This window comes from Convolutriloba macropyga, chromosome 1 (assembly GCF_964194025.1).
Source record: "Convolutriloba macropyga chromosome 1, txConMacr16.3, whole genome shotgun sequence".
In the NCBI taxonomy this organism is placed as follows: Eukaryota; Metazoa; Xenacoelomorpha; order Acoela; family Convolutidae; genus Convolutriloba; species Convolutriloba macropyga.
This window is the reverse complement of record NC_134468.1, coordinates 61,308,304-61,324,495: the sequence shown is the minus strand read 5'-3', so window position 1 is coordinate 61,324,495 and position 16,192 is coordinate 61,308,304. Positions and strand designations below refer to the sequence as shown.

At 34.2% G+C, this 16,192-nt stretch overlaps 1 protein-coding gene across 1 annotated transcript in view; it reads right to left on the bottom strand.

Annotated features, from left to right (window-relative positions):
* The window catches only part of LOC142341248 (uncharacterized), an 88,608-nt gene that overhangs the window by 12,633 nt on the left and 59,783 nt on the right, over window positions 1-16,192 (bottom strand). Inside the window, exon 8 of the mRNA XM_075392171.1 lies at window positions 15,364-15,702. Within this exon, the coding sequence (XP_075248286.1) occupies window positions 15,364-15,702 (339 nt within the window). The remainder of the gene's footprint in view (window positions 1-15,363; window positions 15,703-16,192) is intronic.

Below are 16,192 nucleotides of genomic sequence, written 5' to 3'. Positions count from 1 at the left end.
GGGCTTTTTAATGATACACTCAAAACTGGCTACGATGAATATATCGATCGGTCAAAATTGACTGAACAAAAACCCATTTGATTATATAGTTCCCCCCTCAAGAGCGGTCAGAACAATGGGTGACAAGTCCTGTGACTTTTATAAATAGATATTCCCGTTTCTCGTTGTGTCTCAAATAAAACAGGGCACTCGGATAGAAAATTATCAATCAGTTTGGCTCAAGATCAAGTTAGAAAGAATTCAAAATATGTTACCGAATTAAAAGAAATCAAAAATTACCGTTGAAGAGTATGCCAAAATTTGTCCCTCTCGGCATGAACTTAATTTCAGTTCATTTGTAATTAATGTATCCCCTATCCAGCCAGTTTTTAATGTTGCACAAATTAAATCAAACCAAAAAAATGTTTATTTCTCAGTGCTCACTTGACAAATCGAAAAAAAATAATGAAATTTAAGATCTGACATTTTCTAACGGAAATACACATTGTTTCGTATATCAAATAACTCGTGCTGTTGGATTCTGTAATTTGATAATTCAGTCAAGTTTGATCAATTGGAGAAAGTATGTTTTAAAGTGCACCAAAAGGTGCTGTGTTGAAAAAGAGGAACTTTTCCCCGTTTTCCCTCAAATGATGTTACAAGTTAAAGTAAACTTCTAAAAAAACAAATTTTCAACCCCTTTTCCACAACATTTTCTTTAGAATTTATTTTTATTCAAAAGCGAAATCATGCAGGAGACTGTTTCACAATGTTTGACGTGTTCTTTGAAAATAAAATGCTTGCAAACCGGAGCCTATGGAAAACTTAAATTTTAACGTCATTTAAAACATCAGGAACAATCGACAGAACAAAGAATTGAAAGAAAAAGCACTTTTTTCACAAAATTATGTTTTAGTAGTTCTTAGCTCAAGTATCCCATATACCGTCAATTTTGTGAATTTTCAATCGAATCTCCATTTTCAAAATAACAAAGGGAAATTGGATTTGGGTTTTGCTTAAGTGCCCAGAGATATTTACATAACCAAGTTTTCCAAAAAATAATCTTCGATCTTTCTCGTTTTCAATTTGGAATTTCTATATTGGGCAAAATTAAGTAATACTGTTGTATTTTTCGAAAAAAAATTCAAGTCATGAAAGCCATTATCTACAATATGCAAAAAAAATAAATAGTTTCGTTTATTCGTCCAAAGGAAGCTCTTGAGACCTGTACATATCCAGAATATTTTTTACAGCTACAAAAAGATCGTCATGTAGGATAAAAATCAAAACTTAATTTACCCTTTATTGTGAAAAACCCGTCTCAAAGCCAGTAAAGTCAGGACGAATTCTTTAAAAACATTAGATATTGTGACACCAATCTCTTGATCATACCAATAATGTCATATATGATCTGCAATTAACAGGACTACGTAAAAAAAAGACAATGAAAAAAACAAAGTTGCGAAGTTTTTTTTATTTTTGAAAACAATTGTTTTCAAAGTCATGAAGGCTATCAGCCATCTACTAAAATCAGGGTATCGGCTCATATACCCTTTCATAATAAGCCAATGAAACCCGCCACTATACAGGAAATTTCATGAGAATAAAAAGAAAGTAAAAACGACAGTTAAAAACAAAAAAAAATTCAATTAAGTCCTTCAAAAGCGGTGTCGAAGCCCTCAAAACTATAATCTGTATCTTTAAAGATTTTGATTTGTTCTTTTGTGCTTTCTTTTGAACGTCAATAAAGTGACACGTGAACTATCCATAATGTAATAATGTGACAAAACGAGAAAACGTGAGAATGGGCCAATGCCTTAAAAAAACAATTGTGAAATCTAGTAGTATCGAAGCCACAAATCCACAAATTACGGCGTGAAACCGCAATAAAGACTAATAGTTAAATCAGCAGAAAAAGAAGCATTCTTGCTTTGCTGACATTAAGCTACAAGTTGACGAAAATAAGCAAAAAAATAGAGGCAAAGTACAATGAGCCATCATTTATTGAAAAATCAAGTATTTTTAAATGTCAAAAACAACCACAAGCTCTCAATTAAAAAACTAGATACAATAATTTGGAGCTGCTAAGGAAACTAATTGGACCTATCAGCAGTGAGCTTTGGTTTAAAAAATTTTGTTCTTTAATTAACATTAAAAAATATTGAATTAATTTAAGAACGACTGATTACAATCCGAATTATTTTTGGATCGTAACAGTCCCAAGATTGGTCCAAAACTAGCCCTGCTAATGCTGTTCATCCATTAGGACCACTTAATTTTTCAAATGTTTTAGGTATAGCTAAATTGTTAGTTAAAAAATCAAAAATACTGCGTTTTTGATAATCAACCAGTAAAGTTAGCAAAAAACGGCAAAATTTTAATTAGAGAGCACTCTCAATGGAAGTGGAAAGAGGACTAGCCTCCTTTCGAGTTCAAAAAGATTTTCTTAAAAGTTTTTGGGTATGCACTTCCGGCAAATTTATTCAACGTGCACTAAAGAAGCTTATTTCGTGCTATTTTTATGAAGAGGGCCGAATTTATTCAAAATTTTGCCAAAAAAATTAGCCACAATAATTTTTTGTCATTAGAAATAAAATCAACAACACTTCTTTAAAAATCTTAGCAAAATTGACAACATTTAAGGCCGAAATTTCGGAAAATGTGAATAAAAATAACGCAAGTCGGTCTAATATTCACAAAAACTTAAAACATCGATCACTCGCTCTAGAAAACGAAATTAAAGAAATTCTTTTTAATTCCATATTCGACGCTACACGGGCTTTTTAATGATACACTCAAAACTGGCTACGATGAATATATCAATCGGTCAAAATTGACTGACCAAAAACCATTTGATTATATAGTTCCCCCCTCAAGAGCGGTCGGAACAATGGGTGACAAGTCCTGTGACTTTTATAAATAGATATTCCCGTTTCTCATTGTGTCTCAAATAAAACAGGGCACTCGGACAGAAAATTATCAATCAGTTTGGCTCAAGATCAAGTTAGAAAGAATTCACAAAATATGTTACCGAATTAAAAGAAATCAAAAATTATCGTTGAAGAGTATGCCAAAATTTGTCCCTTTCGGCAAGAACTTAATTTCAGTTCATTTGTAATTAATGTATCCCCTATCCAGCCAGTTTTTAATGTTGCACAAATTAAATCAAACCAAAAAAATGTTTATTTCTCAGTGCTCACTTGACAAATCGAAAAAAATAATGAAATTTAAGATCTGACATTTTCTAACGGAAAAACACATTGTTTCGTATATCAAATAACTCGTGCTGTTGTATTCTGTAATTTGATAATTCAGTCAAGTTTGATCAATTGGAGAAAGTATGTTTTAAAGTGCACCAAACGGTGCTGTGTTGAAAAAGAGGAACTTTTCCCCGTTTTCCCTCAAATGGTGTTACAAGTTAAAGTAAACTTCTAAAAAAAAAACAATTTTCAACCCCTTTTCCATAACATTTTCTTTAGAATTTATTTTTATTCAAAAGCGAAATCATGCAGGAGACTTTTTCACAATGTTTGACGTGTTCTTTGAAAAAAAATGCTTGCAAACCGGAGCCTATGGAAAACTTAAATTTTCGTCATTTAAAACATCAGGAAAAATCGACAGAACAAAGAATTGAAAGAAAAAGCACTTTTTTCACAAAATTATGTTTTAGTAGTTCTTAGCTCAAGTATCCCATATACCGTCAATTTTGTGAATTTTCAATCGAATCTCCATTTTCAAAATAACAAAGGGAAATTGGATTTGGGTTTTGCTTAAGTGCCCAGAGATATTTACATAACCAAGTTTTCCAAAAAATAATCTTCGATCTTTCTCGTTTTCAATTTGAAATTTCTACATTAGGCAAAATTAAGTAATACTGTTGTATTTTTCGAAAAAAAAATTCAAGTCATGAAAGCCATTAGCTACAATATGAAAAAAATAAATAGGTTCGTTTATTCGTCCAAAGGAAGCTCTTGAGACCTGTACATATCCAGAATATGTCTTACGTCTACAAAAAGATAGTCAAGTAGGATAAAAATCAAAACTTAATTTACTCTTTGTGAAAAACCCGTGTCGAAGCCAGTAAAGTCATGACAAATTCTTTAAAAACATTACCTTTTGTGACATCAATCTCTTGATCATACCAATAATGTCATATATGATCTGCAATTAACACAACTAGGTAACAAAAAGACAATGAAACGAACAAAATTGCGAAGTTTTTTTTATTTTTGAAAACAATTGTTTTCAAAGTCATGAAGGCTATCAGCCATCTACTAAAATTAGGATAACCGCTCATCTACCCTTTCACAATAAGACAAAGAAACCCGTCACTAAACAGAGAAATTTCATGAGACTAAAAAGAAAGTAAAAACGACAGTTAAAAACAAAAAAAAATTCAATTAAGTTCTTCAAAAGCGGTGTCGAAGCCCTCAAAACTATAATCTGTATCTTTAAAGATTTTGTTTTGTTCTTTTGTGCCTTCTTTTGAACATCAATAAAGTGACACGTGAACTATCCATAATGTAATAATGTGGTAAAACGAGAAAACGTGAGAATGGGCTAATGCCTTAAAAAAACAATTGTGAAATCTAGTAGTATCGAAGCCACAAATCCACAAATTACGGCGTGAAACCGCAATAAAGACTAATAGTTAAATCAGTAGAAAAAGAAGCATTCTTGCTTTGCTGACATTAAGCTACAAGTTGACGAAAATAAGCAAAAAAAAATAGAGGCAAAGTACAATGAGCCATCATTTATTGAAAAATCAAGTTTTTTTATATGTCAAAAACGACCATAAGCTCTCATTTAAAAAACTAGATACAATAATTTGGAGCTGCTAAGGAAACTAATTGCACCTATAAGCAGTGAGCTTTGGTTTGAAATATTCTGTTCTTTAATTAATATTAAAAAACTTTGAATTATTTTAAGAACGACTGATTACAATCCGAATTATTTTTGGATCGTAACAGTCCAAGATTGGTCCAAAACGAGCCCTGCTAATGCTGTTCATCCATTAGGACCACTTAATTTTTCGAATGTTTTAGATATCGGTATTTTGTTAGTTAAAAAATCAAAAAAAATTTTTTTGATAAAAAAACGTTTTTGATAATCAACCAGTAAAGTTAGCAAAAAACGGCAAAATTTTAATTAGAGAGCACTCTCAATGGAAGTGGAAAGAGGACTAGCCTCCTTTCGAGTTCAAAAAGGTTTTCTAAAAAGTTTTTGGGTATGCACTTCCGGCAAATTTATTCAACGTGCACTAAAGAAGCTTATTTCGTGCTATTTTTATGAAAAGGGCCGAATTTTTTCAAAATTTTGCCAAAAAAATTAGCCACAATAATTTTTTGTCTTTCAAAATAAAATCAACAACACTTCTTTAAAAATCTTAGCAAAATTGACGACATTTAGGGCAGAAATTTCGGAAAATGTGAATAAAAATAACGCAAATCGGTCTAGTATTCACAAAAACTCAAAACATCGATAACTCGCTCGGGAAAACGAAATTAAAGAAATTCTTTTTAATTCCATATTCGAAGCTGGACGGGCTTTTAATGATACACTCAAAACTGGCTACGATGAATATATCGATCGGTCAAAATTGACTGAACAAAAACCCATTTGATTATATAGTTCCCCCCTCAAGAGCGGTCGGAAAAATGGGTGACAAGTCCTGTGACTTTTATAAATAGATATTCCCGTTTCTCATTGTGTCTCAAATAAAACAGGGCACTCGGATAGAAAATTATCAATCAGTTTGGCTCAAGATCAAGTTAGAAAGAATTCACAAAATATGTTACCGAATTAAAAGAAATCAAAAATTATCGTTGAAGAGTATGCCAAAATTTGTCCATCTCGGCAAGAACTTAATTTCAGTTCATTTGTAATTAATGTATCCTCTATCCAGCCAGTTTTTAGTTTTGCACAATTTAAATCAAACCAAAAAATGTTTATTTCTAAGTCCTCACTTGACAAATCGAAAAAAATAATGAAATTTAAGATCTGACATTTTCTAACGGAAATACACATTTTTTCGTATATTTTTTGAAGCATGTAAATTACTCAGACTATAACCCTAAGGTTAGATATCTACATGCTCTAAAATGTTAAATAAATTAATCACCATTGTTATTAATATAGTAATCTTCAAATTGTGGTTGTTCGTTTTTATAGGTAAAAAAAAGGATTTGAAGGCTCCTATTTGTCTATTAACGGGTACTTTCTAGTGTTGATCGAGCAAAACCTCGGCTAAAACATTTTTAAAGCAAGTTTTACTGTTAAAAATTTTTATTGAAGAGGGAAATTTTATCCATTTTTGAACGCTTTTCAAGATTAAAGATTTGTTACTCCACTTCGTTTTCGTTTTCTTTTTTATAATAATTTGATTTGTTCTGTCTGGCGTTATGGCGACTAGTAAACATTTTAGAATTTTCGGATGTTTCCCATTGTTTTATATCTGTTTGTAGCTTCATTAAGCTAACTTTTGAGATAAACAATTCGGCTGACAGGATACGATCCTTAATGAGAAGATCAATGGAGTGGTCAAATTTTTGACGAAAATAACAAACTTTTATTCCCCAGTTAATTTGCCTGTTTATGCGGTGTTTATGTTTTTCAATGTAAGAGTTTGAAAGAATACTCCACTTAAAGAAAGATGAGAGAGTACAACTGACTTGGAAACATCAATTCTTACTTTCAAAGGTATTTGATTTCTTACAAGATACAAAGAACGAATTGCATTAGCCATTTTGCTTAAAACTTAGTTCAGGTGATTTTCAAAGGTTAAGTTTGAATCAATTTGTACTCCCAGATAACGACATGCATGAGCTGGTTTGATAACTTTGCCTTTAAAAGAAACTTCTGGATCCGAATTAGTAAGATTTGTAAAGATTAACATCACTGTTTTATCGGCATTTAATGTGAGTTGATTCTCTGTCAGGTATTTGTCTGTTTGTTCTAATATTTTTTCAATTTTTTGGGGAAAATTTTCATTACGTTCAAATTTGCATATAATACTAGTGTCATCCACAAATTGAACAACATCATTTTCACCTTCCAGCTTTTCAGAAAAATCGTTGACATATAACAGAAAAATAAGAGGTCCTAACACAGTTCCTTGTGGAACACCATGATTAATAGTTAATTTATCTGATAAGTCAATACCCAGTTTTACGCATTGAGTTCGATTTTCGAGAAAAGATCTGAGGTAAAATTGTTGATTGAGAGAGGTTGAAATTTTCAGCTTTCTTGAGAAAGATCTCATGTGAAATTGAATTTAAAGCTTTTGCAAGATATAAGAACACAGCACCTGTCGTTATCTTTCATATTTCCTTTTATTTTTTCAATAAAGTAAAGCACAGCATCAGTAGAAGACTTTCGAGATTGGAAACCGAATTGTTTTTTGTTCAAGAGCGCAAATTTTTCAAGATATTCTACTAACTGATTAAGTAAAAGCCTTTCAAAAACTTTTGCAAAAGTTGGTGTTACAGAAATTGGACGATAATTAGTTAAAACAGAAACATCTCCTTTCTCGAAAATTTGTGTGATGTGTGCATCCTTAAGAATTGTTGGAAAAACTTTCTCTTGAATACAATAGTTAAATATAATCTTAAGATGTGTCCAATAGAATATTTTCCAGATTTCAATGCCCAAGCATTGATGTATCCCGGCCGTGGTGCTTTGTGGTTGTCTAGATTGTCAATAACTTTATAGATTTCCCTCATAGTAAAAGGTCTAAAGTTAAACTCTTGAAAAGTTCGCTCTATTTTTTCGACGTTCAATGGAACAATCTGCCCTCTGTAGATGCCCATTTCGCTGAAAACTCTGTTAAAAGCCTTAAATATTGATTTTTTGTTTTTCGTTTTTTTACCATTCTCATCAATTTCAGTGATGTTTGGACTGTTTCTTTTCTTTCCAATTTTTTTCTTAATGAAATTCCATTTCTCTTTTGAGGTTTCAATTTTCTTAAAAAAATCCTCTGAAAATTGATTTTGTGCTTCTTTTAACTTTCGGTTTACAAGGTTGCGATACTTTTCAAATGACGCAAAAGATTCAGCACTTTGTGTCAATTTGTACTCATTGAAGTAACGATGTTTCTCAGCAACTAATGTTTAATTTCTTTTGTCACCCAAGGTTTTTCTGAAGTAGTCTTTTTTATATTAGAAACTAATTTCTTCTCTGTTGGTGCGTTTTTCTCGAGTATTGTCAGAAAATTTTGTTGAACTCTGCAAACATTTCATCGCAGTTTCTTTGTTGATAAACTGTTCTCCAATCTGCAAGAGCCAGATCTCGATTAAGTTTTTCCTCGACAAAATTTTTTGCATCTCGTTTAAAAAAAATCTTGTTTTTCTTCTAATAAAAAAGTTTGCTCTGAAAAAATAATACATTATGATCAATATCGAAAGGAGGTAAGCAGACTTTCCAACTAGTGATTTGCTCATTAGTCGAGAAACAGTTATCTATCAAACTTCTTTTATTGTTGCTTAGGCGTGTAGGAATATCAATCTTAGATAACTGTAATCCGAGTCCCGCCGCAAAATTCTGAAGGCTTTTCTGCCCATTTACGCTCAACATATCAATGTTATAATCACCAATTAAGAGAATATTATCTGTAGCTGAGACCCCTCTGCACTTAATTCGTCTAAAAAGAAGTCACCCAGGCTTTGATGTGGACAATAGGAGATGTTAATGAGACATTTTTCAGTTGAAGGGTTGCCTAGCTCGTGCTGTTGGATTCTGTTATTTGATAATTCAGTCAAGTTTGGATCAATTGGAGAAAGTATGTTTTAAAGTGCATCAAACGGTGCTGTGTTGAAAAAGAGGAACTTTTCCCCGTTTTTCCCTCAAATGATGTTACAAGTTAAAGTAAACTTCTAAAAAAAATATTTTCAACCCCTTTTCCATAACATTTTCTTTAGAATTTATTTTTATTAAAAAGCGAAATCATGCAGGAGACTTTTTCAAAATGTTTGACGTCTTCTTTGAAAATAAGATGCTAGCCAACCAGAGCCTATGGAAAACTTAAATTTGAACGTCATTTAAAACATCAGGAACAATCGACAGAACAAAGAATTGAAAGAAAAAGCACTTTTTTCACAAAATTATTTTTTAGTAGTTCTTAGCTCAAGTATCCCATATACTGTCAATTCTGTGAATTTTCAATCGAATCTCAATTTTCAAATTAACAAAGGGAAGTTGGATTTGGGTTTTGCTTAAGTGCCCACAGATATTTACATAACCAAGTTTTCCAAAAAATAATCTTCGCTCTTTCTCGTTTTCAATTTGAAATGTCTATATAATGATTCCATTCCTTTTCCATTTGATCAAATATTCTTCGATACAGAATCCCTTATTTGCACACAAAATACTTTGTTCGAGAAGCCAGAGAAACCAGCAAAAACGAAATATTTAAATTTGTTTATTCTTTTCCTCGTCCTCTAGAAAGCTTGATTTCTATAGTACATCAAGAGAATCACAGCCGTTCATTTCGATAAAATTTCCAGCAAACGGAACCGCAAAAACACTTCAACGTGCAGGACAGTTTTAAATTAATTGTCTTTTTTCCAAAAAAACAACTAAGCGTCAGTTTAAACTTTTTCGATTCCATTGTTTAATAAAAATTTTCTTCTTGGTGATATCGGAAACCTATGGAACTGAAAACAGAAAATGTAAAATAGGTAATTAAAAGAAGAGAAAACCCAATCAAACCAAAAATTTATTATTTTTATCAGTTCTTAGTCTTTTAAACTCTTGTTTCTTTTTTATGTTTTCACTTTTATTGAAATTTTCACTTTTATTTTTTAAAACATATGTGTATAATCAAAATATTTTTAAAAATTAACAAAGTTATTATCGCTAGTGTACTTTGCTAAACCCATCCATCCAATAAATATTTTTCCCTTTATCCTTTTCCGTCCGATGTTTTAAACAGTTCCCCTTTTTCAACCTCCAATAAATTTAAGAAAAAAATTAAAAAATAATTACAAGAAACAATTATAAACAAATAAACAATTATAGAAATAAAAAAGCCTCTTAGGGTTGCAAATTGATGATTCTCTTTTTTTCTCTAGAAAACGTAAACAAAATGTTAAAATTTGACAGAATAAAAGAATGCCTCTCATAATTAATCAATTTTTTGAAAAATTGATGAACAATAACAACGGAAAAATGCCAAAAAAATTGCCGTTTAAGAATTAGCATGTGCTGTCTTTGCTAAATTAAGTTTAAGAGGGCTGGCCTCACCGGTTTTTGATTTTTTTTCGACTAGTTAAGCTCTAGGAGAGCTGTACAGCCGACTTAATGCTCATGAGCTTAACTATTTATCCTATCTTTGAGAACAAGTTCAATCGGTGAGACAAAAAATTGCATAAAAACTTACAGGAAGCAATTACTACAAACTTTCTTTGAAAGCAATTATAAATGAAAATATTAAGAGATATGAGGCACATACAGCTATTAAAAATACATCTGAACCTACAGCTATTAAACTTAAGACTGAGGTCAGTTATCAATCGCTCTAATGAACTTTATAACCTAATGCACTGAGCTAATGACGGGGCTTTATCGGTTTATACCGTTTCTTTTGATTTTGCTCTTTTGACATTAACCGTATTGATTACATTCCGTAATTCATTGAGTAAAAGACTTGAAAATCCATTCAGTTGAAACAGTGAGAAAAGAGGTAAGCCACGAGTCAAACGTTAAAGTCGTGACTTAAGCATAACAAAAAACGTGATCAAAAGGTAAATTCAGTTTAAAAAACAGCGGGAAGAATACCGGAAACAAATCGAAGTGTCGTTAAAGATAATCTCTTAACTACCTAACCAAAATCAAAAATAATAAAAACTAACAAAAAATAACTACCTAAAACAATAGAAAGTGTTCTTTGAAAAGTGATAGCACAGTTCGAGATCTTGCTGTCCGGCAGGGGATAGGCAGAAAGAGAGAAAGGCGCGTTTGTTGGATAGTTGGGGAAATAAAGTTTTGGTGGGTTGCTAGCGTGTGAGGAAGTAGTAAGTAGGGGGAAGGTGATGGGAGCAGTGGGACGAGCAAGGATAGTTGGTGGAAGATGTGAGGTGGGGGCGTTGTTAGGAGGTGCCTATAGTTTGGAGAGAGGAGCGACTGTCATGAAAAGAAAAGAGCTCAAATGACCGTTCGGCCTTGAGTATTACCAGCATATCCTAATTAGTAGGTATAAGTTAATGAACGTAGTAAAATCCTATGTTTGAAAACAATAATTAAGTCAACACAACTCAATAATTGAAAACAAAACTCAGGGACATTTGCTTTAGCTAAAAACATACCCAGTAGAATACCGGAAACGACTAACAGTCGTGCAATAAAACCCTTAACTGAACCCAGCTACTTCAGCAATAGAAATAAACATACCCAGCAGATTGCCGGAAAATAGCCGCCGTTGATTCCCATAACCAAGATTGGGATTGAACGGAGAAAAACTAATGAAAAAAAAGACTTCTGTACACAAACAATTTTAAAGTTCGAAATATTTTGATGTCATTTTGGAGCTGAACATACACCTGTTTCGTAAGGAGACAACACAGTGTCTAGTTTCAACACCAACAAGCATTAGAGATGGTAACGAAGAACAAAGTTCGAGTAACGGGCATCTCAAATTGGGCTTTATGGGTTTATCCCGTTTCTATATCTAATTTCGTTTTTGATATTGATTCTGTTTATTTTAAATTGCTTTGCCGAGCAACTGCTGTCTAAAAACACATTTAGCAGAATGAGAGAAGAGTAAAACTAGCCCAGACATGTCGAAAGGTTGCACGCAAAATTTTGAACACGCTGTGAACTAAGGTAAAAGCGGGGAAAAAAATAGTACGACAAGGTACAGAATTAAAAAAAAAATAGGCGCGCTATAATGACCGGCTGAGAAGCTGAGGCGGCTATTGAAAAGCAACATACAGTTGGAAACAGTCAATTTTTAGTTAGGAATGTAGTTAGTTGTGTTGGGGTATATGTTGGTGGGGGTGGAGGTTAAGAGCTGGAATTTAGCTCCTGGGGGTGTGTGGTAAGGGTAAGGTAATTGGGGGCGGCGGGAGGAAGGGGCGTAGGCAGGGGCAGACATGTGATCGGGGGTAGGTGTGGGGCGGTAGGTAGGTATATGGGGTTGGTGGGGGTAGGTAGTTGGGGCCTAGGCTGTAGAGGTAAGTGCGGATAAAGTTAGGTTGAGGATGGTCTGTAGCATGCATGGGGGGACTGTTATGGAACCAAAACTTCTCAAAATGATAATTTCATCTTGAAAACTCCTAGTATCTCCTAGTAAAAATCCCAGTATTCCTAGTTCCTGTACATCATAAACTAAGCTACTATCAAAGTCCAACGCTCGAAAACAGAATTTAACTTTTAAAAACAGAGGGAAATGTTCGAAAAGAAAGAAGTAAAAATTCAAGTAATGAATAAAACAGCTAAGAAAACAGCCGGAAGAGCAGCGCAAAAAAAATTAGCTAGGGCTACCTATTTCAGAACTATCAAAAAAGAAAAAGCAAAATATCAATATATAGTGAGAAACAACCTATCTTTAGTTAGGAATGTTGGTTGGCATGGGTGTAGGTGGGAGGTAGGTTGGTAGGAGGTAGCGACGTTAAGTGTAGAGGCTAGGTGGGAGCCGGGTGAAGGTACTTAGAGATGTGGGGGTAAAATCGTGGGTGAGGGGTAGGCATTTGGGGTGGCTGTGGTAGGTAGGGAAATAGGTGTGGGTAGGTAAGGAGGATGTGGTGGGAAGGGTTAGGTATTGGGAATAGGCGGGAGGTGGGGGTAGGTTATTGGAGGGAGTAGGCTTATGGGGTGGGGGGAGGGTGGGTTGTTAGGATAAAGTAGCAGGAGAGGGGAGGGGGTAGGCAGGTTATCAGGGGAGTAGATGTGGGTCTGTAGGTAGGTGTATGGCGTTGGTGGAGATAGGTAGTTGGTGGTTTACGTTGCGAGGGTTAGGTTGGGATGGGGTTAGGTGGATGAGTCTGTAATGTTTATGAGGGACTCTAAAGGGATAAAAACTTCTCAAAATGACCACTTCATCTTGAATAAAACCAGCAGTTCCTAAACATAGCTGACAGATTGCCAGAAAATAGCCGCCGTTGACGCGCTTGATGCACATCGGGATTGAATAAAAAAAATTGACCGAAATTTCTGTTTTTTTTTTCAGTGTCTAAACGAGTTCAAAGTCGGCGAGCAGTTTCAGTTAGATTCTAAAACTCTACTTAATTCAACCTCTAAACTGAAAACTTATAAACCTGATAACAATGTTAGCTAGCAAAAGCTCCAATTAACTCTGATAACCTAATACTCAATGACTTAATGACAGGGTTTTTTTATTTATCCTGTTTCTTTTAATTTTGCTCTTTTAACAATATTCACCACATTGCGTAATTCAATGCGTGAAAGAGTTTACAATCCATTCAGTTGAAACAGCAAGTGAGGTAAGTCAGAAGTCAAGCGTGAAAATCGTGACTTATGTAAAACGAAAAACGTGATCAAAAGGTAAAGCAAATTAAAATGAGAGCGCCTAAATAACAGCCGTTGAGAGGCTGATGGCGGTTATTAACAACTATACATTACAACCTACACATTACAAGCTACTGTTAAAGTCCAGCTTTCGAAAACAGGAGTCAACGTTTTCAAGCAGAAATCAATGTTTGAAAAACAGTTAAAAGTTCAAGTCCTGAACTTGCTTTAGCCAAAAAAAGCTGTAGAAAAACATTACTCCTCTTCGAGTGGTAAAACCTGTAGTATACCAATACTCCTCTTTGAGTCGTAAAAAACCTTAAAATACCAATAAGCGTTTTCGGTCGCGAAAAGAAGAGCGATTTAATAGCCGTTGAGAGGCTGACGTCGGCTATTAAAAAGCATATACAAAAAAATCGGCTGTCTCATTTTGGTGGCAGTTGTCTCATTTTTGTGTCAGTCACGAAAAACATAGCCGGCAGATTGCCGGAAAATAGACGCGATAGACGCTTGTGGCGTTACATGAATTGAAACAACTATAGAAATAAAATAGACAGATATACCACCAGTCCTTTAATAGACCACTGGACTTTTTGGGTTAGCTTCGGACTGTCATTTTTATGAGACACATAAGCTCTATAAGGAGAAAGCCCTGATAGGGCTTTTCAAAATTAGGATCTTTTCCTATTGTGCCCCCTCAGCTTAGTGGACGTCTATTATTTGCACCACCCAGATGCACGTGCAATATTTGGGGGGAGCACAAACGGAAAAGACCCCAAAATTAATATTCGAAATCAAAAACTCAAGACTCTGATATTCAAGAATTAGGGCATATGTTTGGCAATACTTAGATGCACACTATTGACCTTTAATAAATAAATATTCATAAAATTTAAAGTTTAATAAGTGAGCTCAGAAGTCATTTTTTTGAGTGAGGTAAGTCATTGAAAAAGTCAATTCCAAGAAGTCACGGTAGGACGAAATAAAAATCTGTTAGACAGGGGCTACTATCAATACCAAACATACCCGGCAGATTGCCGGAAAATAGCCGCCGTTGATTCCAATAAGAATGATTGGGATTGAACGAATAGAATATATTGAAAAAAAAAGATTTTTGTACAAAAATATTTTTTAAGTCCGATTTATTTTGATGGCATTTCGTAGTTGAGCATACTTCTGTTTCTTAGAGAGAGGCTACAGGGGCTACTATCAACACCAATAAGCATTAGAGGTGGTAACTAAGACTTATAGGAACGACGTTCAAATAGCGGGCATCTAAAATTGGGCTTTATGGGTTTATCCCGTTTCTATTTCTGACTTCAATTTTTTATACCGACTCTGTTCATTTTGAATTGCTTTGCTTAGCAACTGATGTTCAAATTCACTTTTAGCAGAATGAGAGAAGAGAGAAAGTAGCCTAGAGAAGTCAAAAAGATATCACGCAAAATGTTGAAAAAGCGGCAAAATGAGGTAAAGCGAAACATTTTTTATTCGACGAAGTAAAAAAAATAGGAGCGCTATAATAGCCGGCTGAGAAGATGAGGGCGGCTATTAAAAAAGGACTTCTCCAATACTCCTCTTCGAGTCGTAAAAAGACAGCGCCCCAATACAATTCAAATTCTTTGAATTGTAAAAAAAAAAATTAGGGCGCTATAATAGCCGCCTAGAATTGAGGACGCGGCTATTAAAAAGTCTATATTAAAGAATGATAACAGAACATATCCAAGCTCTGTAGTTTGAACTTCACAAGTGGGCACAAATTTACAGGTGGAACTTTTCTCTTCGGATAATTAGAAAAGGTGAGACCGCAAAAGTAAGATAAACCTCGAATACAACTGAAAAACAGCTGTTCGAGTAGCTAATTCAACAAATCCTATGGTAGGTTAGTAAGCGATGAAAATAATAGTTTGCATATAGTCTTACATTTTGGTACTGATCCGCATGCATCTGGAACTTGGCCGATTCATTCTCCACAGCCGAAATGTTATCTACAGACATCCCATGAGCAGGCATCTGCTGTCCGTTTTGATCACTTTGAGTGGTGACCAGATTTCCAGATGCAGCCTGTCTGAACAAGTGCAGAGACTGTACAATCTCGTTCTGACTGGTGAGACACAGAGCACTCTGGTTCAACACTGTGCTGTGAAGAGACTTGATAAAGTTGTCCACGTGCGCCGAGAAAGAGAGGGCAAACTTCTGCAGCGAGAACTCCATCACACCTGCACCGGGAGACGAAGTGTTGTGTGGTGATGCATTAGCTGCCTAAAAGCACAAACCTGATTTTATCTTAGAAGTACTGTACTCTTGAATAATTGAATAATGCCAGCCAAGCCTACAAATATGGTTTCACAAATTTAAAAAAATCACTCAAAATGCAAATACTTCTAGGATCATTGTGTTGAATACCAGGGTTTCCGTAGAATAGGGCAGAAAACTTGGCAAATAAGAAAAACTCTCTTAAGAGGCAAAAAAGTTTCTTGATTCATAAGAGGCAATCAGGGACAGGCGAAACAATAAACGGTAGAAAAAACATAGCCGGCAGATTACCGCAAAATAGCCGCGATAGACGCTTGTGGCCTTCCATGAATTGAAAACAACTAAAGAAATAAGATAGACAGATCGACCACCAGTCCTTTCATAGACCACTAGACTTTTTGGGTTAGATTCGGAATGCCAATTTTACGACACATACGGTCTATAATGAAAAAGCCCAAAAAAGAGCTTTTACAAAATTGATATTCCAAACCAAACT